Source organism: Puma concolor, chromosome D1 (assembly GCF_028749965.1).
Source record: "Puma concolor isolate L17-30 chromosome D1, mPumCon1.1.hap2, whole genome shotgun sequence".
NCBI lineage: Eukaryota > Metazoa > Chordata > Mammalia > Carnivora > Felidae > Puma > Puma concolor.
This window is the reverse complement of record NC_141676.1, coordinates 67,692,468-67,716,783: the sequence shown is the minus strand read 5'-3', so window position 1 is coordinate 67,716,783 and position 24,316 is coordinate 67,692,468. Positions and strand designations below refer to the sequence as shown.

Sequence of the window (24,316 nt, the reverse complement as noted above, 5' to 3'; positions counted from 1 at the left end):
TAAAAGAATACCTATGCCATATGGTCATTTGGTCTTTTAACAATTCAATCATTAAACTATTTATTGAGAAATTACTATATGTGAGTGCCATGCTAAATATGGTCTATTTTATGCAACTCCTGCTTTCTAGGATCATATAATTTAGTTGGAGAAACTCAAAGCACAAAAAAGATTATTTTGTAAAGTTACTTAATCTAACTACTTACACTTTCTATGCTTATACCCAGACAATTGCTAAAGAAAAAAAAAATACATATCAGAATAGTGCAATCATTAATTCGTAGTCATTAATTAGACAATCAACAATTCCTTACAATTTTTCTGAATTTCTGTAATCAATTATCCCTTCTATTTTCTATAATAGCTCTTTCAAACTTCTGCACTTTCTTCAAATCTCTAACCTCACTAATTCCCTCATTCTTGGCTTAATTTAAAACAAGCATAATTTCTTGTTATCAGAGTAAATTGAAGATGAGAACTCCTTTAGTGTCCTGACATTAAACCTCTTATCCTAACCTTTATCTGTGTCATCCTTTTGTCTTCCCTTCTAATTCAGTGAAGAAAGTGTCTTCCTGTCCCCAGTCATTCATTTATCCCAAACTATTTCTTAGGTTCAGTCCACGGACTAAGTGTACATTGGTGAGTACAAAAGTTAGTTTCTTCTCTTGGAGCTAGTATTTTGCTAAAGACTATTTGTTGCTTTCCCCTGAATTATTTTCATTTTGTCAAACTGTGGGTCTTTTAATGCATTTTTCCCTCTGCAGGATGTTCTCTCCCCAATTCCTCCTTTTTATCCTGGGTCACTTTCATCTTCCAGGTCTCAGATTGGATATTAGGACCTCCAGTCAGCCTTCTCTGACACTCAGGATAGGCAACCCACCTCTCTGTGCCCGTAGCCCCTGTTCCTCTCCCACCAACACTTACCACACTGAGGTGGTTTGGTTTTTCTCATTTCTTGTCCTACCCTCCACTAGAAAAGAACCATAGATCTCTGATTCACTGATATAATCACATTGTTTAGGCTAGTCATCAATAAATGTTTGTTGAATTGGTTAACTCATTCTATTGAAATAGAAGTGAAAAGGCTGATATATATCATTGGTTCTACTAGAGTTCAACTTAGAAATGAAGTACCCTTGTGAGTTTGAGTTGGCAAAGACCTGAGTGTTCTTGAAAATTAAGTTGATGAAGGTATTTCAAATGCGGAGAACAAGGGTAACAACACAAGCTAAATCAATACACTACAGCAAGGTCAGCTTGCCTGGGGGAAGCTTAGTAGCAGGAAATAAGGAATAGTGAGAAAGGGTATGCAGAGTTCCTACAGAAAGTCAACAGTGATAGACAATTTCAAGTAATAGAGCAACATGACGAAAAAAGAATTTGGAAAAAAAATAACCTGGAAAATATTTGCAGAATAGATCAGAGAATCAGGCAGGGAAAGATTGGAATCAGGGAATGTGGTCATGAGGCTTTTACAAGAAAACAGGCATGATTGGATAAATACTTGGTTTATTGAAATAGTCGTAGAGAGAGGAGTTTTACATTCACATTTATATTTATATTCACTGAGGCTTCTGACAAAACATAATAACTACTGTATTATACTTTATTACAATAAATATTGCCCAGTAACTGTCTGCCAGATATTATAATAGTCTCTGGGATCTACTGGTGAATAAGTGTGATGTCAAACATTAAACAGCTTCCAGTTCAATCTGAAATATTAATTTAATTGGAAAACACAGAAGACAGGAAAGGAGGTCAGTTTTGAAGGGAAGTTATGAGTGCATTCTTTCAAGCTTAGGAGTTTAAGGCGAGAAATCAAGCCTGAAAGAGTGATGGAGGTACAGGAAGTTTGGACACCTAGCCATGGTAAATGAGACAAGAAAGAGAGTATAGAGAGAATGAGATTTTGTGGAATATACTTTGGAGAATATTATTTTAGAGTTATGGTCATCAAATTTAGCATGCATCCCTGGGGTTTCTGATTCAGGATATCTGGCATGGGCCCTCAATTTTGCAAATCCAACAAGCTCCTACATGATGCTAATGCCACTGGTATGAGGATCACATTCTGAGAATCACTGTTTCACAGCAATAAAATGAAGATAAATAAAATGAGGAGAGAAGTAGTAAGAGAAATAGAGAAGAAACAGGGCAATCTCATGTTGTGAGTATAGGAATGAAAAATAGGTAATGTTTTATGTAATGCAGAAAGAGCAAAGGCCCATCAAAATTTTTCTGGCCTTTTGGAAGAAAATTCTGTATTACTGGCTGGGCTCTTTGCCTGCTGGAACTGGTTCGTAGTTACCTCAGTCATCTTCATCACAGGAGAGAATGACACTAAAACAAAAAATAAAAATAAATAAATAATAAGATGTCCATTGGAAAGAAAGGAGATAGATATGCACAACCACTCAGACCATAAAGATTAGATGCTGTCTTAGTTTACTGGGACTACTGTAACAAATTACCACAAACTGGGTGACTTGAAACAACAGAGTTATCTTCTCAACATTCTGGAGCCTAGATCTGAGATCAAGGTATCAGCAAGATTTATTCCTCTGGAGAGCCCTGAGAGAGTTTGTTCCATGTCTCTTTTTCGGTGGTTGCTTGCAGTCCTTGGCACTTTTAGGTTTATAGATACATCACCATAACCTCTGCCTTTGTCATCACCTGCACTGTTTCCTGTGTGTCTGTTTCTGTGTCTAAATTTTCATCTTCTTACTAAGAAAGTATAGTCAGCATAAACTCATCATAAATTGATTACATCTGCAAAGACCCTGTTTCCAAATAAAGTCACATTCAAAGTCACCAGTTACCTAGGACCGTAACATATTTTTTGATGGGACATAGTTCAACTCAGCAGATGCCACTTGAGTCAGTTGTGATGTAGTGAGCAAGATGGATAAAGATTGAGAAGAATGTTTCTGATAAGAAAACAGTAATGTGGTGCTGGCACGTCTGGGTGGCTTAGTCAGTTAAGCATCCGACTTCAGCTCAGGTCATGATCTCAAGGTTTGTGGGTTCAAGTCCTGAGCCCAGCTCTGTGCTAACAGCTAAGAACCTGGAGCCTGCTTTGGATTCTGTGTCTCCCCTCTCTCTTCCCGTCCCCTGCTCACACTCTGTTTCTGCCTCTCTCTCTCTCTCTCTCTCTCTCTCTCTCTCTCTCTCTCTCTCTCTCTCTCTATATATATATATATATATATATATATATATATATATCTCAAAAGTAAAAATAAATATTTAAGAAAAAAGAAGAAGAAAACAGCAAGGTGAAAATTAGAAAAGAAAAACCACTAAAATAGACTCGAGAGGCCAGAAGGGGGAGCTCTCATGCCTAACGCTTGTGGTCAATTGCAGACCCAAAAGGAAAGATATACCTTGCAAGGCCTTTGGACTTTAGCTGCTACTTTTGTATCCCAGCAGAAGGAATAAAGCTTTTCCTTTTCCCCTGGCAACAGCCCAATCACTGAGAGACTCTCAACTCAGCCAATGAAAAGTCACTATACTCCCAGTTTACTCCAATAAGCTTTTTGATTATAAGAGCCCTTCCAAATTTTTCCTTTCCTCTACAAGAGTGCTTCTCTCCTTTGTTCCCCAGATTTGCCTATGGTTTTGCTATAGCTTGTTTGTTCTGAATTGCATTTCTCTTCTATTGCCACACATAAACTAATTTTTTGCTGGTAAAATAACTGGCAGATTTGTTTTTAAGGTTAACATTAACTGTAGGTAACCATGTAAAAGCTTCAGTGCTTAACAGTGAGGAGGCTGGGGGAAGTTCAAGGTTAGATGTTCTCAGGCTAGGACAGAGGCAGGGTCAAAGCCAAAGAAGAAAAACATCACGGTAAAAAGTTTAATATTGGGTGCTGGGGGGAGAAATAATGAGTAAAGTTCCAGAGTAGAAGGGAAGGTTTAGGTTTAGAAAAAAATGAATGAGAAAAACAATAAAACACGGGACTTTTCACAATAAAATAGTCAAAGTGATGTGCTAAAAGAATGCGTGGGAATTTTGAGGTACATAGAGGAAAAGTTTGGAAAATTGACTCTGTTAAGTTACTTGGGTTAAGTAAGAATCTCTGTGAGAGATTCTTTAAGCAGAATTGAGCATGCTTAGCCAGTGCCGTGGAATTTTAAACAGAACCACTTCATTCAACCCTAAATTTTGTCTTTTGGACACAGGGAGAATCCAGAAAGTGAGTAAATAAAGCTTTGGCTTTTAATTAACCATGCCAACAGTGCCCAGTGAGATTAATTAGTCTTTCAAATTAAAATGAAATGTGCATTTTTGGTATTTATCTAAGCAAAGTTATCTTTCTGGAGGGGAAGAGATGTCAAATAGTCTGTTATCTGTGTGGACCAGATTCACAGGTAAAGTTTTGTGTGTTGTTTTTTAACTGAAATGCTTGCACATTTCGAAGCTAAAATGACTTCATGGGTGGGTGTTTTCTAAAACAGGTCTTTTCTAAGCCAGGGTTCAGGATGGATTCTGTTTCCTTTAATAAAAACATGTAGTCAGAATGTACAGAATGTTTTCTGTAAAGCAGTAAACACCTTACCTAGCAGATCCTAGATAAACTCTGAAGAAACAGACTGCTTAATAATATTTAGTTGTTTGGAGAAGCCCCAAGAGTGTTCTCCTGGTAAAGTCACATAAAATGAAGTTGAACCAAGTTATTGAATGGTTATAAGACATTATGGGGATTAATTCTTTACGCCCACAACGAATATCTGGGAACACTGTAATGGTACAACTCTTTGAAACATTTGAGTTTTTATTCTGAGCTTCTCAAGCACAATGCATCAGTCTCTGCTTCCAAGAATTTTGCTTTCAGTTCCCCACCCCTCATTAACACCTGCTCTCCAGTGTAGGCAGGCAACAACGGAAAAGGGTGAACTATGATCTGTTCCTCCTCTTGCTCTACTTTATAGCATGAAGAAAAGGTTTTGTGTGGAACAAGGTTAAATTAAAGGTTTTAACAAGATTCAGACATTCCTTTTCCTATGCCTGAATGTCCTATGCTAGCCTGAGGAGTTTTTTGGTTTTTTTTTTTTTCGATATATGAAGTTTGTTGTCAAATTGGTTTAGATACAACACCCAGTGCTCATCCCAAAAGGTGCCCTCCTCAATACCCATCACCCACCCTACCCTCCCTCCCACTCCCCATCAACCCTCAGTTTGTCCTCAGTTTTTAAGAGTCCCTTATGCTTTGGATCTCTTCCGCTCTAACCTCTTTTGTTGTTTTTTTTTCCTTTCCCTCTCCCATGGGTTTCTGTTAAGTTTCTCAGGATCCACCTAAGAGTGAAAACATATGGTATCTGTCTTTCTCTGTATGGCTTATTTCACTTAGCATCACACTCTCCAGTTCCATCCACGTTGCTACAAAGGGCCATATTTCATTCTTTCTCATTGCCAAGTAGTACTCCATTGTGTATATAAACCACAGTTTCTTTATCCATTCATCAGTTGATGGACCTTTAGGCTTTTTCCATAATTTGGCTATTGTTGAACATGCTGCTATAAACATTGGGGTACAAGTGCCCCTATGCATCAGCACTCCTGTATCCCTTGGATAAATTCCTAGCAGTGCTATTGCTGGGTCATAGGGTAGGTCTATTTTTAATTTTTTGAGGAACCTCCACACTGTTTTCCAGAGTGGCTGCGCCAATTTGCATTCCCACCAACAGTGCAAGAGGGTTCCCGTTTCTCCACATCCTCTCCAGCATCTATAGTCTCCTGATTTGTTCATTTTGGCCACTGTGACTGGCGTGAGGTGATATCTGTGTGTGGCTTTGATTTGTATTTCCCTAATGAGGAGCAACGTTGAGCATCTTTTCATGTGCCTGTTGGCCATCCGGATGTCTTCTTTAGAGAAGTGTCTATTCATGTTTTCTGCCCATTTCTTCACTGGGTTATTTGTTTTTTGGGTGTGGAGTTTGATGAGCTCTTTATAGATTTTGGATACTAGCCCTTTGTCTGATATGTCATTTGCAAATATCTTTTCCCATTCCGTTGGTTGCCTTTTAGTTTTGTTGGTTGTTTCCTTTGCTGTGCAGAAACTTTTTATCTTCATAAGGTCCCAGTAGTTCATTTTTGCTTTTAATTCCCTTGCCTTTGGGGATGTGTCAAGTAAGAAATTGCTACGGCTGAGGTCAGAGAGGTCTTTTCCTGCTTTCTTAACTTGAGGAGTTTCACTTTGGTGGGGATATGCAAGAAATATGGAAAGAGGAACCCAGCTGTAGAAGATAGGTGTAAGCCCGCATTTCTGTTTGCACATCACAGGTTTGTCAAACACATCGGTTTTTAATTGTCTCGGGAATTAGGTGTTTAAGTTTCACCTGTTTGTTTTCTTTACTCGCATTCAGAAACATCCACTAATTTTACTTCCCTTTGTGATTTTAATATTTACATATTTCTGTGTCAGCTTTGTTTATTACTGGCACATGCATAGGCATGTTTAGTACTATTCTTAATAGCCAAACATTCCATAGTAGATTATGTTAAGGTCAGTGTTTTTGGTGAGACCTACCAACTGTTTTCACTGTTTTATAAATGATTAGTTTGTCATTACCTGATGGTCCAGGGCCATTTCTTCGTCATGGATGCTTATTTTCAAAATGATGATCAATTCTATAAATTGGTCACCTCTGTAAAATCAATGTTTTTGCTATTTGTAATGCTCTTTACTTACATCTTCATAATCTTCACTGTATTTATCTTGTTAGAAACCTTTCTGGCTTATTTTAAGTACATATGTTGAGTGTTTGCCAGGCATTTCTGTCTCAATTTCCAGCCCCAAAAGCCAGGATTTTATGAGCATTGTGTAATGTAAGTTAGGGCAGCTGACTTGTTAGTCCTTTTGTCAGCCGGGAATCCAGAGGATGTGTTGGTTTGAAAGGTGTGTTCTCTGTTATTGATTTTAAATTAACCTTCAAAGCTCAGCCCAATTCCTAAACCTCTTGATTCTTCTCTTCCTCTAAGCAAGTCATGTTCTCCTCTGGGCTCACATAACACTAGTGACATTATAGAACTTGTTCTAGCCAGTTAAATCATGTCAAGGTGTTTAAATATCTTTTTCTCAAGACAACCTGAGAGCTTATTGAGAGCAGAGAATTTTTATTTATCAAGCATCTTTTATGTGCTAACTACTATGGAACATGGATATACTTACTCCTTTATCACAGACGAGACCATTGTGGCTCCAATTTATACAGTCAGTTGATGAAGGAATCAGGATGTGAAGCTGGGTCTGCTGTTGCCCCATTGCCTGCTCAGTGGTTGGCATAAACTCTGTGCAGACTCGGGACAGAGATCAGAGTTCACCTGAGGCATGTAGTGCCTCATACAATTATCCACTCCAACCAACAGTGTCCACTTTTTTAGCTGTTCCTTGTTCATTAAGGCCACAAGCTTCATCTCTTAGGGGAGGCTTTCTTCCTCGTCTTATATTAATATGTTTATTCATTGTTCATTATTCATTCCTTTTTTATTTTTTTAATTTTTTTCTAATGTTTATTTATTTTTGAGAGAGACAGAGCGCAAGCAGGGGAGGCACAGAGAAAGAGAGAGACACAGAATCCGAAGCAGGCTCCAGGCTCTGAGCTGTCAGCACTGAGCCCTACATGAGGCTCAAACTCACAAACCATGAGAACATGACCAGAGCTGAAGAAGGACGCTTAACCGACTGAGCCATCCAAGCGCCCCTCATTCATTCCTTTAATACATAATTATTAGGTCACTATATAACTGGTCTTGTTCTATTGCATAAAATAAAATGACAAAAATCCCTGTTTTAATGGATTTTATATTTTCATCAAGGAGACTGACAATAAAAAAATAAACTACATGGGTGACATATGTTACAAGGTGATAAGTGCTAAGGAAAAATGAAAAGTAGATCAGTATAAAAAAGTGGGATATATGGTTAGAAGACAGTATTAAATAGGAAATGAGGTTCAAGATTCTAGAGAAATCAAGATTTGAACAAAACCCTGAAGGAAGTATATTCCAGGCAGAGGAAACAGCTAGAGCAAATGCTGTAAGGTAGGAGTATGTCCACTGTGTTGGAGAAGTATCAAGGCTACAAGTGTGTCTAGACTGGAATAAAGGAAGAGTATATTACCTAATGAGGGAATAGAATGGTCCTATAACATAGGCATCTGACCCTGCTTTAACACTGTATATGCAAGAAACACCCAGTGCCTCCGAACTGATAAGTTTGGATTGCTCAGTGGTTTTAGCCCATATTTGTCTTCATCAAGTATTCCTCCAAAAATCATTGGTACCATCTAGGCTTAGAATATTGCTTCAGCCAGGTTCAACCACACTCACTCATATGGATGTCTATCTCTATAGTGTTTTGGTCAATCCTTCCTTTACATTATATTGACCACACTTGATAGAAACTGCTTATACAACTCATAGCAGGTACTCAGGAGATGTTTGTTGAATGAATGGGGACAGGTTCAATCTTCTAACACAGATGGATACCCCCACCAGTAAATAAATTTGTGTTCTGGTTGTAGACATAAGCTACATATTTACTTATGTTGAATTAAATCTCAAGTATATGGCTGAGTGTTGATTAAATGCTGATTACTTTTCGATGTATCCATGTTCCATCAAAGTCAGAGAAATCAAGGAAAATTTCCAATTCTGTACCCTCAGAAACATTTTCTTGTTCTTAATAAAAATAGCTTGTTTCACCTTGAGCAGAGTCACCAGTTAAAAAGAAGTATTTAAACCTAATTTCAAGGGAAAAAATATTTCCTTTTTAGCTGATATGTTTATGTCTACAGTATAATGATTTTATTGCCTTGGTACAATCTTCAGCTTCACATGTCAAATGCATAGTTACTCTCTTTGTTGGACTTAACCTTATTTATGGTGGTAATTTGTTTCCTTAGCTTTTCTGTAACTCAGTCAGCCTGTGGCATTTACTATTATTATAGTGGATGTAAATGCAGTAGATTGATCCTAGCAGGCAGGTATAAAACTTTTATAAATTTATTTTTTAACTAATCTATAATAATATATAAATGCAAAATAACCGTTTTGAAAATATGAGGTAAAATGTATTTTAAATTTCATAGGAAAAGCTAATTGGGAGCATTTTACTTGCTCTTGGTCATCTTTTGCTCAAAAACAAATTCTTTAAATCTGAGGTAAATATATGTATAGATCTATGAGATGTCAAAGCATCAATAAAGAATAATTACCCACCTTAAGTAGGAAATTAGGTAATAATTATTTTAATTGCCCTATCAATTTAAATCCATTTTCCATTTATTTCAACAACTATTATAGTTAATTTAACAAAAAATTATTTCATTTCAAATGTAATTTCAGAGGTGTTACTTTATAATTTACTATGCCATTATTTCTCCATTATCTAATCATTTATGCCATTAAGAACCCTATTCAACATTTATTCAATAAAAGTGTAGTGGAAATGGAGTTTATTTAAGTAGTTTCTTTGTTGTCATATAAAGTGCCAAAAAATTTTATGATTGTTTTATTGAAAATGGGTATGTTTCTTTTTTAAACAAGTTAGCTAGGTGGATGGTTTGTTAAAAAAAAAAATTCTTAAACCAAGTAAGTTATAGAAATTTCCTATGCCTTTAGTAACAAATCCTTTGATTTATATCTTTATGAGTAATTTGTGTGGTAATTATTATAATTTGAAATGTAATGAATAAATATGCTACGAGTATTGCACTGAATTGTAGTCAATCATATTCTGAAAAGGATTTTTTTTTTATTTTTACACTTTAAAAAGTCTATCAGTCATTCTTCGAAAATGGCCTCCATAAAGATTTTTAAAATAACTCTATTTTTATCATTCCATAGTTTAATATAAATAAAAGTTTTGTCAGCTATATTACAGTATACATTTATCTCTCAAAATTGGAAACAGCCATGTTTAAAATGATCTGATATTCTGTAATTTGTTATAAAAATAATAGAGTCACACTATATGATCTATTTTTGCTTCTTTAGACTTTGTACAGGAATGATTAATTTCTTGTGTGTTACAAGTCTTACTATCAGTTAATAAGTGCCAGGAAGTATGAAAGTACGACAGGGTGGACGTAGAAGAAAATACAAAAGACAAGCATCTCATTTCTTTTTGCCTTACCTTCTCTCTGAAATTATTACATAAATATCTAATGTATCTTCTTTGTGGCTCTTGTCTCAGAATTTGTGAAATTTTCTAATAGCTGTGCTTTTAATCTTGAAATATCAAGAGTATCTAGGTCTCTACCCAGATGATTGGCAATACTTCTGTTCTCTGTGCTAGAGTAACAACAACAACAATGAAGAGCTCATAAACTCAACAGTACAGGACTGTACTTGGGCTTTGCCCAGCTCACCCAGGATTCTTCCACATCCTTTTGCCTGATCCCTATTCTGGCCAGTCACCCATTATGACCTAATTATCTAGGCAACAGCAGTTAGGTGTACAGTCTTGGAATAGAACAAAACTAATGACCACGTGGGCTTGACTAAAAAAGCTTTGCCTCCTTAGCATTAATCAATAAACTTTCAAATATTTAAAGAACAAAATCAATTGAAGTAGAATCCTTACTATCATTTATTACTGTTGTAGTAAACTGAGGATTAATTTTTTTAGACTGTTTTAATATGGCTAATTGTATTTTCTTAAAAAAAAAAAACACTTTTGTTTTTTCTGTTTCTTTCCCATAGGTTTAGGCTTCAGTATTGCAGGAGGTGTGGGGAACCAACACATTCCCGGAGACAACAGCATTTATGTAACTAAAATTATAGATGGGGGAGCTGCACAGAAAGATGGAAGGTTGCAAGTGGGAGATAGACTGCTAATGGTAAGTGTGACTCATGCAAAACTATGTGTGTATTTATAAAGCTCTTGTTTCCCAATGTATGACTGTGTTAGTTCAGGCTGTCATAACAAAATACCATAGACAAGGTGACTTCCACAACAAAAAATTTATTTTACTCAGAGTTCTGGAAGCTGGGAAGTTCAAGGTCAAGGTTCTGGCCCATTCAGTTCCTGGTGAGATCTCTCTTCCTGCTTGCAGACAACCATCTTCTTGTTGCATCCTCAGATGGCCTTTCTCTGTGCTTATGCTGAGAGAGAGATCTCTCTTTCTCTTCTTACGAGGCCCCCAGTCCTATCGGGTTAGGACTACACCCTTACCTCATTTAATTAATAACCTTAATTACTGTCTAAAGACTCTATCTCCAAGTATAGTCATATTGGGGGTTAGAACTTCAACATATGAATTCGGGAGAACGGCCATATTTAATTCATAACAGTGATTGCTGGCAGAAATAGGACAGAAGGGGGAGCAGATTTTGTGGTGGGAGATTTCAATTGTATCTGCTTTATTGACATTTTAAAAACAAATCTGAATTTTCACTAGTTTTTGTAGATACAGCAAGACACAGAGATTATGGTTTTTTTGTTTTTTTGTTTTTTTTCCAATGTAACCCATTAGCCAGAGAGTGTTACATTCAAACTGCTAGAGAGGTGGGCTTTATATAACAAAGGGGACTCCACTATCTGGTTTATTGTTAGATACATTTCAGTGTCTCCCTGTGGTCCCTTATTCAACAGTGTAGACAGTATAAGCAGTCCCTGATTTCCCACAATTCATTATATGACTTCTGTCTCTCATATGAGGACTTTAAGAGACAAAACAGATGAACATAAGGGAAGGGAAACAAAAATAATATAAAAATAGGGAGGGGGACAAAACAAAAGAAACTCACAAATATGGAGAACACTGAGGGTTGCTGGAGGGGTTGTGGGAGGGGGGATGGGCTAAATGGGTAAGGGGCATTAAGGAATCTACTCCTGAAATCATTGCTTCACTATATACTAATTTGGATGTAAATTTTAAAAAATAAAAAATAAAGTTAAAATATATGACTTCTGTCACATGTGTAAATGGATCCCTTCCTCCTCTCCCCTCAGACAGAATTTTTACAGCTATTTTATTTGCCAGCTGCCTACATGCTTCAGGAGCCTTGAGCAATGACAGACACTAACACATGGCTGCCCTTTCTAAGTCATGGAGTTATATGATAAATAAAAGCAAAATTAAGGCAGCATATAAGCAGTAAAAATTTGGGATTGCACTTAATAAAACTTCTTTATCTCCATTTACTGTTTTATACAAAATCTACAAGATAATCATCAAATACAGAAAATTAATAGAAGAGAGTTCTCAAGTAAGATAAGTATATTCATTTCTAGTCATATGTCTGCCCTTGTAAAACATGGCCTCTAATCACTGCAAGGAGCCGTTATCTCCAACACACATTTGGAAAAGATCAACCTATATTCTTGACAGAACTGCGGTTTCTGTGATGTGCAAGTTTTGGAGGTTGAACCTCACAGTGCATTATGCCCACTTCCCTGGGCTTTAGACAGCTTGTCTTTAGCCCCATTTGTCTAGTTTCGTAGTTGTCAGTGACCTTGGTGTTGAATTTTCTGAATAAGACCTTTATAATAATCTTGATAACTAGTATTTATTTGGCATGTACCATGTCTTTAAAAGTCATTTTTTGTAATATATGTTTATCACAGCAACCTATTCTATTTAAACAAAAAGGAACTGAGGTATGGAGATGTTCCTTAACTTGTCCATGGTCATATAGTTAACAATGGACAGAACTGGATTTCAAATCCAGGCACTCTGGCTTGTCACCACCAAGCATGGGCTGTGATTTGTTTTCTAGAATTTGTCAGTCAATTCTTTCCTTCCTTTTTTTTATCTTTCATTCAGTCATTCATTAATTCCTTTATTTAACAAGTAATATGTTGAATACTTTACCACGTCCCAGGCAATAGCCACTACATAGGAAGGAACATAGGAAGGAGAAAATGTATGGGCAAAGTGGATGGGCAAAAAATGTGGCATTAATGACTTCAAAGTTGCAGCTAGGAGTTTTGGCTTCTTTACTACCTGGTCGCTATCATTTTCTTTTTTTTAAACCTTTTTGTTGCTATTGTTGTATGGCTGACATATAAAAAGCTTTACATACTTACTGTATACAGGTCCATGAATTTGGGTGTTAATTACATACCCAAGAAACCATCATCATTATCAAGGCCATAAATATATTCACCATTTCTCAAAGCTTTTTTTCACTCCTACTATTATTCTTTTGTGCTTGTATGTGGTGAGAACAATTAATGTAAGATCTACCCTCTTGGGAAATTTTAAGTATGGAATACATTATTGTTTAGCAGTAGCCACTATGCTGTACAGTAGAACTACTATTTTTATTCTTGAGACATTCTGCATTTTTTGGTTTGCTGGTTGTTAGATTTTTTTTTTGTTTTGTTTTATTCTTGTTTTTGTTTTTGCCTTTAATGTAAAAGTTATTTTTTATGATGTTATATCTTCTGAACCAGAAAAGTATTTTCGAGGTATAAGACCTAACAACTTCTCTCAAGAATATACTTTATTGTTTATTGACTCATGAATAAAATAAGCCACGATATCCATCTTTTATACAGCACTAACTTTGAGAAATGGAGAGAACAGTTTCATTCTAAATTAATGACTCATTAATGACACATTTGACCTTAGACTCATTATTCTGTAAGAGTTTGGTTGTAGACAACTCTTTCGGTATTTCTTCAGCTGCTGCTATGATAATATCATGCTAGATGCTGTGTGCTGATTTCCTGAAGTTCTGTTTAAATGTCTAGCTTTACTTTAAAATTCTTAAAAAACAAAAAAACCCTCAAAGTCTAAATAATTCTGACAAAGGATTTTCCAGGCACCATGCTATTTTTCCATTACCATTTTCTTGATATTCATCATACATATAATGATTTCAAAAATAGCTGAGACATAATCTTTAACTATTTTGAGTTTTAAAGCATATTTTTTTTAAAAAATGAACTTTCAACAATAATAGGCCTCTCCTCTCTTATGTAAGGAAAACATAACTAGTACTTCCAAGGCAACTGCAAAACAGAATCTAGAAATGAAAGAAAATGATTCATTTTATAATATTCTGAAAGAAAAATAATGCTGAGGAAAAGAATAAAAAAAAATCCCAGAAGTGCTCCCAAAGGACCAATTATCTTGCTTCAACCCAAAAATATTTATTAATGCTCTCCTTCTGTCAATCCTTTCCACCACCTTTTCTCTTTATTACCTACATTCGTATCATCTTTACCTTTGTCCTTTTCCACTCTCCTCCCCCAAAGGAAGTACAAATAATTTGGATTCCATGATTTACCAGCTGTACCACACTCTGTATATTTTTCTATAAATAGATATTCTTTGTAAAGCAATTTGCACCACTCCCTCCTCTCACTTCTTAGGAAAACTTCCCCTGTATGTTATTCATTCATAGTTCTGTAAGCAAACTGGTCTAAAGTGAAATTCCATGAATTTCCTCATACCATCAATGGTGGGTACTTTTTTCCCCCTTAAGTACTTCATATATGTCAGAATTGAAAAGTGTTTGTCTTAGATGTTATCTTATTCCAACTCATTTGGTACATCAGAAGCTACAAAATGGAGATGCGAAGTAGTCCCTCACCTCTGCTAGAACAGATGAAGAGTTGAGAACTTAATGCTTTTTGGAAGCTATCCATTAAATACCAGCCATCATTAGATTTTCTTTTCTTAAAATTATATCACAATACATTTCTCTGTGCATTTCTTGTTTTATTCATAGCTCTGTCCCTTGGAGACAGAAAGGTAAAGACGAATTCCTCTTCTGTATTTGTTTGAAAAGTTAGGTCTTGCCACTTCTCCCTCACTCAGTCTTTTAAGATGCTTTACACAGTTTCTCTCACTTTGCACTAAATTTTACCACATATCCATTTATCTTCAATAAATAGATTACCCTTTTAACAAAACTTTTAATTCCTCAGAATGTTATCGCCCCACTTTGAAAACCACAGACAATATTGTAGCATCTGACCTTTGTTTTTTAATTATTTTTTTAATGTTCATTTATTTTTGTGACAGAGACAGAGTGTAAGCGGGGGAGGGGCAGAAAGAGGGAGACACAGAACCAGAGGGAGGCTTCAGGCTCTGAGCTATCAGCCCAGAGCTTGACATGGGGTTTGAACCCAGGAATCACAAGATCATGACCTGAGCCAAAGTTGATCTCCTGAGCCACCCAGGTGTCCCTGTCACGTCTGACCTTTACATTTATTCTACTATAAAGAAAAAATTACCCTGCTTATCACCTTTGCAATACGACTTTTAGTGTTTCAAGTAAGATGACTTTTTATTTTTTGAGTGCAAGTGAGGGAGAGGCAGAGGGAAGAGAGGGAGAAAGAGAAGTGGAGCTCACCCAAAGTGGGCCTCGAGCTCATCTGAAGGGGAGCCCAAACTCACAAACTGTGAGATCATGACCTGAGCCAAAGCCACATGCTTAACTGACTGAGCCACTCAAGCACCCAAGTACCCAAGTAAAATGACTTTTTTTAATGTCAGGCCTCTGATGTTTCATGGGACACCCGGAATGGTGTATGTTCCCTTTATCAAAATAATATATTTTTTTAAATTCCCTTGCTGCTTGGCCCTTATTATCATTCACTAGATTTTGTTTTTTATTTTGTTAAATGACAATGACATCTGATTTTTACTGATTGTACCTGTAGTTTAGTGTTGTAATTGTAGACTAAATAGATTAGCTGTTGGCCTTTATTTCTTGGAATGAATGGTCAGAGATTAACAGTATTGATAATTTTTAAATTCATTCACATATTTATGCACACTGGTTTTTATTAAGCTCTATCAATATGATGCATAGGGCCACATTTATTACAGAAATGTGATCATCTTCATTGTTTTTCTACACGATACCAGAAACTTCGAATCCAGGGTCATCTGACTCTTCTTTACAGGTATAACGTGAGCTGTTAATTATCAAAACCCTCATCACACAGTGATTGAAACTTTATATATAGTCTTAGTAACTTGTTTCCATAACCTTTGCTTGACATACAAAGAAAAAAAAGTTGTCAGTCCGAGAACTTTTACTTTATTGCAGAGAATAAGTCTATGTTTTCTTTCCTTAAAGGGAAGCTGTAGACAAGGCAAAAGTAACAGAGGCACTGAAGTCAAGTGGAAAGACAGTGGACTCAGAGACAGGATAATTGAATTCAAGTCCCAGGCAGCTAGAATTAACTGACCCAATTGACCTTGGACAAGTCACGTACATCTTTGTGCTTCTGTTTTGGCCTCTATACCATGGCAGCAGTGCCTTGGATCAGTGTTTCCTAATGTCTTTTAAATATTGATCTCATTACCTTGTCCCACAAAAAGGATCAGTGGTCACATAAGTTTGGGGAATTCTACAACCTGTATCTCACCTCTCTTACATATTCTCAATGAACTTAAGTACATTGAAAGGTTGGTGAAGTCCTATAGTCAAGGAACTAACTTCACTTGAACACTATAATTTTCCAACCTATTTTATTAGGGAACCCTTTTCTTCAAATGAAGTTCATGGAACACTTAGAGCTAGTAGTGTTCAATAGAGTACACTCTGGATGTGCTGTGTGTGAGCACATCTTATTCTTATTTCAAAATTAATATCCTATGTAAGGACATTGAGTGAATTTAGAGAATGTGAGTGGAAACAATACAATTTTCTGAACGATTTAATTATTCTTTTTGGTGATTCACAAAATCACCTAGTTTCACCCAAATATTAATAAGAAAATCATCTTGAAGACAATGCAAATATGTAGAATTTTTATTTATTTATTTTTTTAGAGAGAGAGAGATCACTAATGGAGATGGGCAGAGAGAGAGAGAGAGAGAGAATCCCAAGCAGGGTCCATGCTCAGTTCAGAGTCTGAGGTAGGGCTTAATCCCATGATCCTAGGATCATTACCTGAGCAGAACTCAAGATTTGGGTGCTCACTCAACGAACTGAGCCACCCAGATGCCGCAATATGTAGAAATTTCTGAATAATGAACAGGATTTTAAAACACTTTCATTTGTAAGATGAACCTTAGATAAGAACAAAGACCTGTAACAGTCTCTCCATGTGGCTCTTTCCTGCCACCGGCACACGAAAGAGCCTTTCACCTGCAGCACCCACACAGCCCTCCCTCTAACACCTAAGAGATGGATAGGGCAGTCATTTCTGTTATTCTTATTTTCCAGAAGAGAAATTTGGAGCTCAGAAATGACAAAGGGATTCCCAATATGACATAACTAATAAATTGGGAAATCAGATTCAGACCTAGATTTCGATGTCCCAAAGCCACATTCCTTCCAAAAGTTTAGTCAGCCCTTCTGGTTTTTAATCTTGCTTTCATATTTGAATCTCATGCTAAGATCACTATGGAGGCCCAGGCCTCAGTCAACCCTGCATAATCAAATCAGAATCTCCGAGGTAGGCGCTGTACTTCATTTTATTTATTTTTTTTAAGTTTTCCCTGTGATTCCAGGGTATAGCCAGGTTAAGTACCACAGTCCTTCCTTGATCCTCTTCACATTCTAGCCTGCTCTGCTGCTGTTCCAGTGCTTCTCCCGAGAGTGACTTTGGTGGTAACACTCATTCTGTCAAGCTGGTAGGTACAGCATCATTTAGAATTTTCCAACAATGGACTAAAAGGCATTTAGAAATAGTTCACACTTCAAATTTTGTCCTCTGCAGTTAGGGTACTTTCTGAAACACCAGGAGAAACAATCTGGAGAATTATTTCTTGGACTGTGTTCTAACTTTTCTCAAATGTAATAAAGTAACAATTCACTGCAAATGTAGTGACCTATTTTACGTAAGTATTAAAGCCATTATATTATTTTTTATTTATTTTGCTTATATTTGGTTTAATAACTGTTTATAGAATTTGCTCTCTAGGTAACATATATTGGTACCTACTACAGAGCAATAGTTTTAAAATTATTTTAATAGCACATTCCATCAGTAAAACACAAAAAGTTGCCTCTAATATATGTATATTTCTCTACTTCAAATTGCACACATATATCACACTGCTAATACATGATGCACATTTTAAAATGTACATAAAAATAGAAAGATGAAAATCAGTGTGATAAATATTAATAGAAGTTCAGATACTTCTTCATGTATCCAGTGGGTTGCCTTGGGGTTCATATCATACTCTTCATTTTGGTGATTACTGCTGTAGAGGAAGCTGGAGTCAGTCAAAACATCATTGTTGCTTGTTCTGTCTATATACGGAATAAAAAGTTAAGCAATGCATCAACAATTATGGAGGAGGAAGAAATTAACACTGCTGGAGCTTGTGTCCCTTATAATGTGATGTGACCCAGTGTTCACATTCTGTACCGGCTTTCATCCTTATGTCTCATACCTGCCACAGAGTGAGTGTCCCATAAATATGTGCTGTTTGTTGAATGACCTTCTTTTCTTACCCTTTCCTCTCTGACTCAACACAAGTGTAAAATAGAAACTTGGGGTGCCTGGGGTCAGTTAAGTGTCTGACTCTTGTTCTCAGCTCGGGTCCTGACCTCAGGGTTGTCGGTGCAGGTCCTGACTTGGGCTCCATGCTGGGCATAGAGCCTACTTCAAAAATAAATAAATAAAACTCAATATGAATGCTTCATTCTTCCTATAAAATAGGCAATTGTGATAGCTCTTCCTTTCGAATACCACATTGTTATTTTTAACTTAGCTAATTGTTTCAACATTTATTAAGTGCCCATTATTTATAGTGCATCAGTTGGGGAGTACAAAGACAAAAACACTCTAATTAGAGAGATGGGGGATAAGCAAAATCTGTGCAGGAGAGTGGGAGATACAGGCTTCCATTATGGAGTGAATAAGTTAGGGGAATAAAAGGTATACCATAGAGAATATAGTCAATGATACTGTAATTGTGTTGCAGTAAGTGTGTTGCATGGTGACAGATGGTAGCTACACTTGTGGTGAGCAAAGCATAGTGTAGAAACCTGTTGAATCACTATGTTGTACACCTGAAACTGCTGTCACATTGTGTAACAAATAATAATAAGAAGAAGAACAAGCTAATCATTGCCCTTGAGAAGATTAGTCTTAAGCAGGGAAGAGGCATTGCAAAAGTAAGTGTTGTAGAAGGTAGGGGGTGATGATTTTCACACAAGGAGCCCTGAACACGAAGAAACTATTTTCAGCAGCAGGGTTAGCAAAAGCACTGTGTATGATTGTGATGTTTGATGATTGTATACTGCTTTATCTTACACAGTGTATTTTCCCAATCATAGTATCCCTTCTTTCTCCAAAATGCAAGTAAATCAACAAATGAATTAGTATTATCCCCATTTTGCATATAAGAAAATGAAGGCTCAATAAATATGTTAACTGACCAAAATTCATGCATCTAGGGATTAAAACTAGATGTTATGCTACATTTAAAATTCACTCTCATTATGCCAAATTACCTTCATTTCTAGAAACCTCTAGGTTTAAAATATGGCTATTCTTAAATTCATTTCAATTCACTGGGCATGAGAAACCAACTTCCTTCTTTTCTATTCCAATTTGTTTTAACACTCATGAGATCTTGTTATGTGTGCTTCATAATGAAACCAGTGTACTTTGTTTCTGTTCTTATTTGAAGCTTTTTTTGTTGTTCACTGAAAATATAGAGTTAATTTTGGGCACCTGGGTGGCTCAGTAGGTTAAGAGTTCGACTTCAGCTCAGGGCATGATCTCACGGTTAATGAGTTTGAGCCCCACATCAGGCTCTGTGCCAGCAGCTTGGAGCCTGGAGCCTTCTCTCTCTCTGCCCCTCCCCTACTCACACTCTGTCTATTTCTCAAAAATAAAATAAAAACATAAATAAATAAATAAATAAATAAATAAATAAAGTATAGAGTTAATTTGATTCGAACCAAAACTAATGCATGATCTTACTGAAAAGATGAAAAAATAAGAAAATATTTTCCAAAGATAGCTATTATTGTTTCCTATTTATTCATAGTACTATTTTAAAAATAAATTTTATTATAACAGTGAATTGCAATGTACTACAGAGATTTTAGTCTTTATGCATATTTATTTTCATATTGTTGACATTAGCACATTAGATTAGTCTCCTTTTTAAATTTAGTTTTTATCTTTTTAATTTTATTAAGTTGTTTTTATTTTAATTCCAGTATAGTTAACATACAGCATTGGTTTCAGATGTTCAATATTGTGATTCAACAATTCAATCCATTACTCATTGCTCCTTGCAATGTCTCTCTTATCTAATGACCAGCAATTTTGTCCCCTTTTTCAAAAGTGAACTTTGGAGTTTGTGATTTTTTTTTTTACAGTGTTTCTAGAGTTCCGACATTTCCTTGTACTTTGTTTATGATAATGTGTGGATCCACCTCCTACTTCCTCCTAGGAACACCATGCTGGTATTCCTGAATAAATATGGAAAAGTCAGCATCTCACCGTCTGTACATTGCCCATTCCTCTTTGTGACCCCTCTCCTGCCCCACGCCTCCTACCTTTGTACCATCACATACCTATGTTTGATTCCTGCAACACTGACCATGCTCTCTTGCAAGTTTTTTGTCACCTCTTTCTTTAGCTAGTTTGCCCTCCTTTTTCTCTGCATCGTGGTCATATTGAGTCCTCCCTTTTCTTTTAGAGGAAGTGAGTCCTCTCACCTCCAGCCTCTCTGCTTGGTCTCAGTCCTTGTCCTGTTGCATACATACAGCCAGGCTGTACACATGTCCCTTTCTGTCTAGTGTACCCACAGAAACACTGCATTCAAATGCACATATTTTTTTTTTCTGAAATCAGGCCAGTTGTTCAGTGTTCACCATTATAAGCAGATACTTGATGCAAAAGAAAAAAAGAAAAAAGACAATAAAAAACAATGACAGGAGCAACTAGCCAATCAGTATAATGTCCCTTCTCTGAGTACAATCAGCTCCAGCTGTAGGCCCTTTATCTTGAGAGTTCATAGGATAATGCACACACATAATTAACCCAAATAAACCCACTTTCATGAAAAACATTTTGAAGACTTCAGCACAAAAGAGCACTTTTTGGTCCAGATCCTGTACTATTCTGAATTTTTAAAAAGACCGCACAGAGGCCTCATCAACAGTCCCCTAATTAAACTCATCAGTTCACAGATGTTTACAGGAAAATGCTCAGCAAAAATTTCAACCAAGAGTTCCTGTTTCCTGAGAAGAGAGATGTATGATGACAATAGTAATAGTAATAGAAATAATAGCTAACATTAATAAGCATTTTAATGTTCCTACCATTTTACATAGGTCAATACATTTAAATAAATAACCCTTTGAGGCAACAGTTATGATCATACCTATTTTATAGATGTCAAAAACTAAGGCTAATAAGGTTAAGTAACTTGTCCAAAGTCACACAGCCAGTCAAAGCCAGGACCAGGACTCAGATCCTGGTCTGCATGACTCAAATGCATATGCTCTTAACCACTGTGTTCTGTTGCCAGGATCATACCACCTGTTCCATGACTAAAATCTGTGTAAATGTTCCAACTCTTTATAGTCACCAAATAGTGAGTCTAAAATCCCACTATTGTAAACCACTATTATCCCCACTTCTCACCTCCACCCTTTGCTCAACTTCTACCTTCTGGCGTAAAGACTACTCTGGTAGTCTAAGAGTCTACATGCAAAGTCATTCTCAGTAAACATGCTTGAAGTTTGAACTGTGTCTTACTAGAATATGAGATTCTAGGTAGCTGGGGACCTTATCTATCTGGGAGAGTAATAGCGATGAATGGTTAAAAGCCTGGCCTCTGGATCCAAACTGCTTGGCTTTTAATCTGCTTCTACCACTATCTACCATGATCTAATTGGTCATTAGATCAATGGCTTTGGCCCAAGCTTCTTAACCTCTTGGATACATGCTTTTTTAATCTGTAAAATGAAAAGAAATTATAATAGCTACCACACAGGTTGTTGTGAGGTTTGATTGTATTCATATGTGTAAATAATTTGGAATAGTGCCTCATGTTTAATACAGAGTATATAAGTGCTATGATTAGGATTTTCATTCTTAATATTCATTACTACATCTCTAATGTGTAGAACCATGATTGACATATTATAGGTATGCATTTGACCAATGGATGAAAAAGGGATAGACAAGTAGAAATACAAAAGGATTGAAGAGAATGTCATTTGTCGAGAAGAGAACTATAGGAACCAGTGAAAAAGCTTATAGCTTAATGGAGAATTCATGGTTAGTATTCATACACATCAATCAAGTTCAGTTCCCTCCAGTCCTGGGGTCCCTGATGGGCTACACCATCAAGAATTTATTGGCATATAGAATTTACAACAACATGGATAGAACTAGAGGCTAAGTGATATAACCAGTCAGAGAAAGACAAATGTCATATGATTTTACTCATATGAGGAATTTAAGATACAAAACAGATGAAACAAGGGAAGGGAAGTGAAAATAATATAAAAACAGAGAGGGAGATAAACCATAAAAGACTCTTAAATATAGAGAACAAACTGAAGGTTGCTGGAGGGGTGTTGGTTGGAGGGATTGGCTAAATGGGGAAGGGGCATTAAGGACAACCCTTGTTGGGATGAGCACTGAGTGTTATATGTAAATGATGAATCACTAAATTGTATTCCCGAAATCGTTATTACACTACATGTTAACTACCTTGGATTTAAATTAAAAAAAAAAAAAAAGAATTGGCACATTGAATTTATATGACAACATAAGGCAAAAAGAAAACAAATGCAATATTGTAAGGCATTCTATGACTAACATGCTAATTAAATAGTACAGAGAATATGTAAGGGATCCAATCTAATGTTCTTTGGCATTTTTAGTTTAATCTGCATCATTTCAGCAGAAATTAACTAATCTCCTGATTAAAAAATAGTAGCCAAATAAGATATTTAAATACTAGGTATTTAAAATATTTCATAAATATTTTTACACCATTTAAGAGAAGTGCTGCAGAGATCCACTGTAATGAATGTTATGTTAATATAATATTATATAATGTAATGAAACTATATGAATATTACAGTTTGGTCCAACAATTCCACTTGTATGATTTATCCTGAATAAATCATCAATGTTGTGCACAAAAATAGAAAAAAAAGTTTTACTGCAACATTATTTATAGTAGAAAAAGATTAGAAGCAAACTGAACATGTTTTAGTAAGATTGGTTAAAGCATTATGTTACCGCTATACAACACAATGCTGTATAGAAACAAAGGCATGTTGTGGAAGTACATCTATAATATGGACCAATGGTCAGTCTATATTTAAAAAGCAGGTTCCAAAACAATATGTACAATATGGTCACAATTATTTAAAAAAACATACCCCAAATAAGGAGACTTTGGTTAATTGTTACTTTTTTTTTTAGTTCAATAAGTATGTATTACTTTTGTAATTGGAAAAACTATAGCATAAGAAGAGAGACATTTGACTCCTCTTTTCTTTTCTCTATATATAGTATTCTTATTTCCATTATGATACATTCCTTTCTCATAGAAAAAGACAGAAGCAACTTCGTTTTTTTTTTGACATCAACAATTGTACCTTATCTGCTTTGGCTAATGCCACTAATCCATCTTTTCTATCAAAGTTTAATGTAGATACTGTCTTATAATGATTGCAATTTAATCTTCAAATAAGGTCATAACTCTACGTATCTTTTTGCCTAACTATTTCTTTTCACCTGCATAGGTTTGACTCTACTATTGAATATTATTTTCCTTTCAGGTGAACAACTACAGTTTAGAAGAAGTGACTCATGAAGAGGCGGTAGCAATATTGAAGAACACATCTGATGTCGTTTATCTAAAAGTTGGCAAACCCACCACCATTTATATGACTGATCCTTATGGTCCACCTGACATTACTCACTGTAAGCACCACACTCACTGTCACTTTTGCCAAGTTTATAGAATTAAAATTCTGCAAAACTTGGCAAATTCCTCTGCTTGCATCTTCACTCTTGTTTAGCTTGTGGAAATAGTTCTGAGGGATGCTGTGTTTTACTCCCTGGGTTGCCTTACAAGGCCTTAACTAGTGTTTTGAAGGTAGGACTCCCTAGTGGGTTAGGAAGCCCACCATTTAAGAAAGGCTTATGGTATATGTGGTGGATAGTGTGATAACAATAGTAACAACACATTTTTAAAGGTTATTTCTCAAGGCCCTAAAGCATGATAGCTCTCAGGCCATAGCATTCCCCCTTCCTAGTTGAAATCTATAAAGTAGCAAAGCAGGAAAGAGAGACTGGCAAAATAGACACAAGATAGCACTGTGCTCCTTCCTGGGGAGAGGATCTTGCACTTGAATGGTGGAATTATGACCCTCTGTCAACATCATCATGGCTCT

The 24,316-nt window shown here is 36.1% G+C and overlaps 1 protein-coding gene and 1 long non-coding RNA gene across 26 annotated transcripts in view; one reads left to right on the top strand and one right to left on the bottom strand.

Moving 5' to 3' along the window:
• Positions 1-24,316, top strand: part of DLG2 (discs large MAGUK scaffold protein 2) — a 2,060,086-nt gene that overhangs the window by 1,551,569 nt on the left and 484,201 nt on the right. For all 25 annotated transcript variants that reach the window (XM_086678450.1, XM_086678461.1, XM_086678456.1 and 22 more), the window contains 2 exons: positions 10,709-10,845; positions 23,699-23,843. In XM_086678450.1, coding sequence (XP_086534576.1) covers positions 10,709-10,845; positions 23,699-23,843 — 282 coding nt within the window. The remainder of the gene's footprint in view (positions 1-10,708; positions 10,846-23,698; positions 23,844-24,316) is intronic.
• LOC147576787 (uncharacterized) lies at positions 1,493-10,312 on the bottom strand. Its single transcript, XR_015241458.1, has 2 exons — positions 10,140-10,312; positions 1,493-2,343 (listed from the first exon to the last, which is right to left on the bottom strand). It is a non-coding gene; the product is annotated as an uncharacterized LOC147576787 (long non-coding RNA).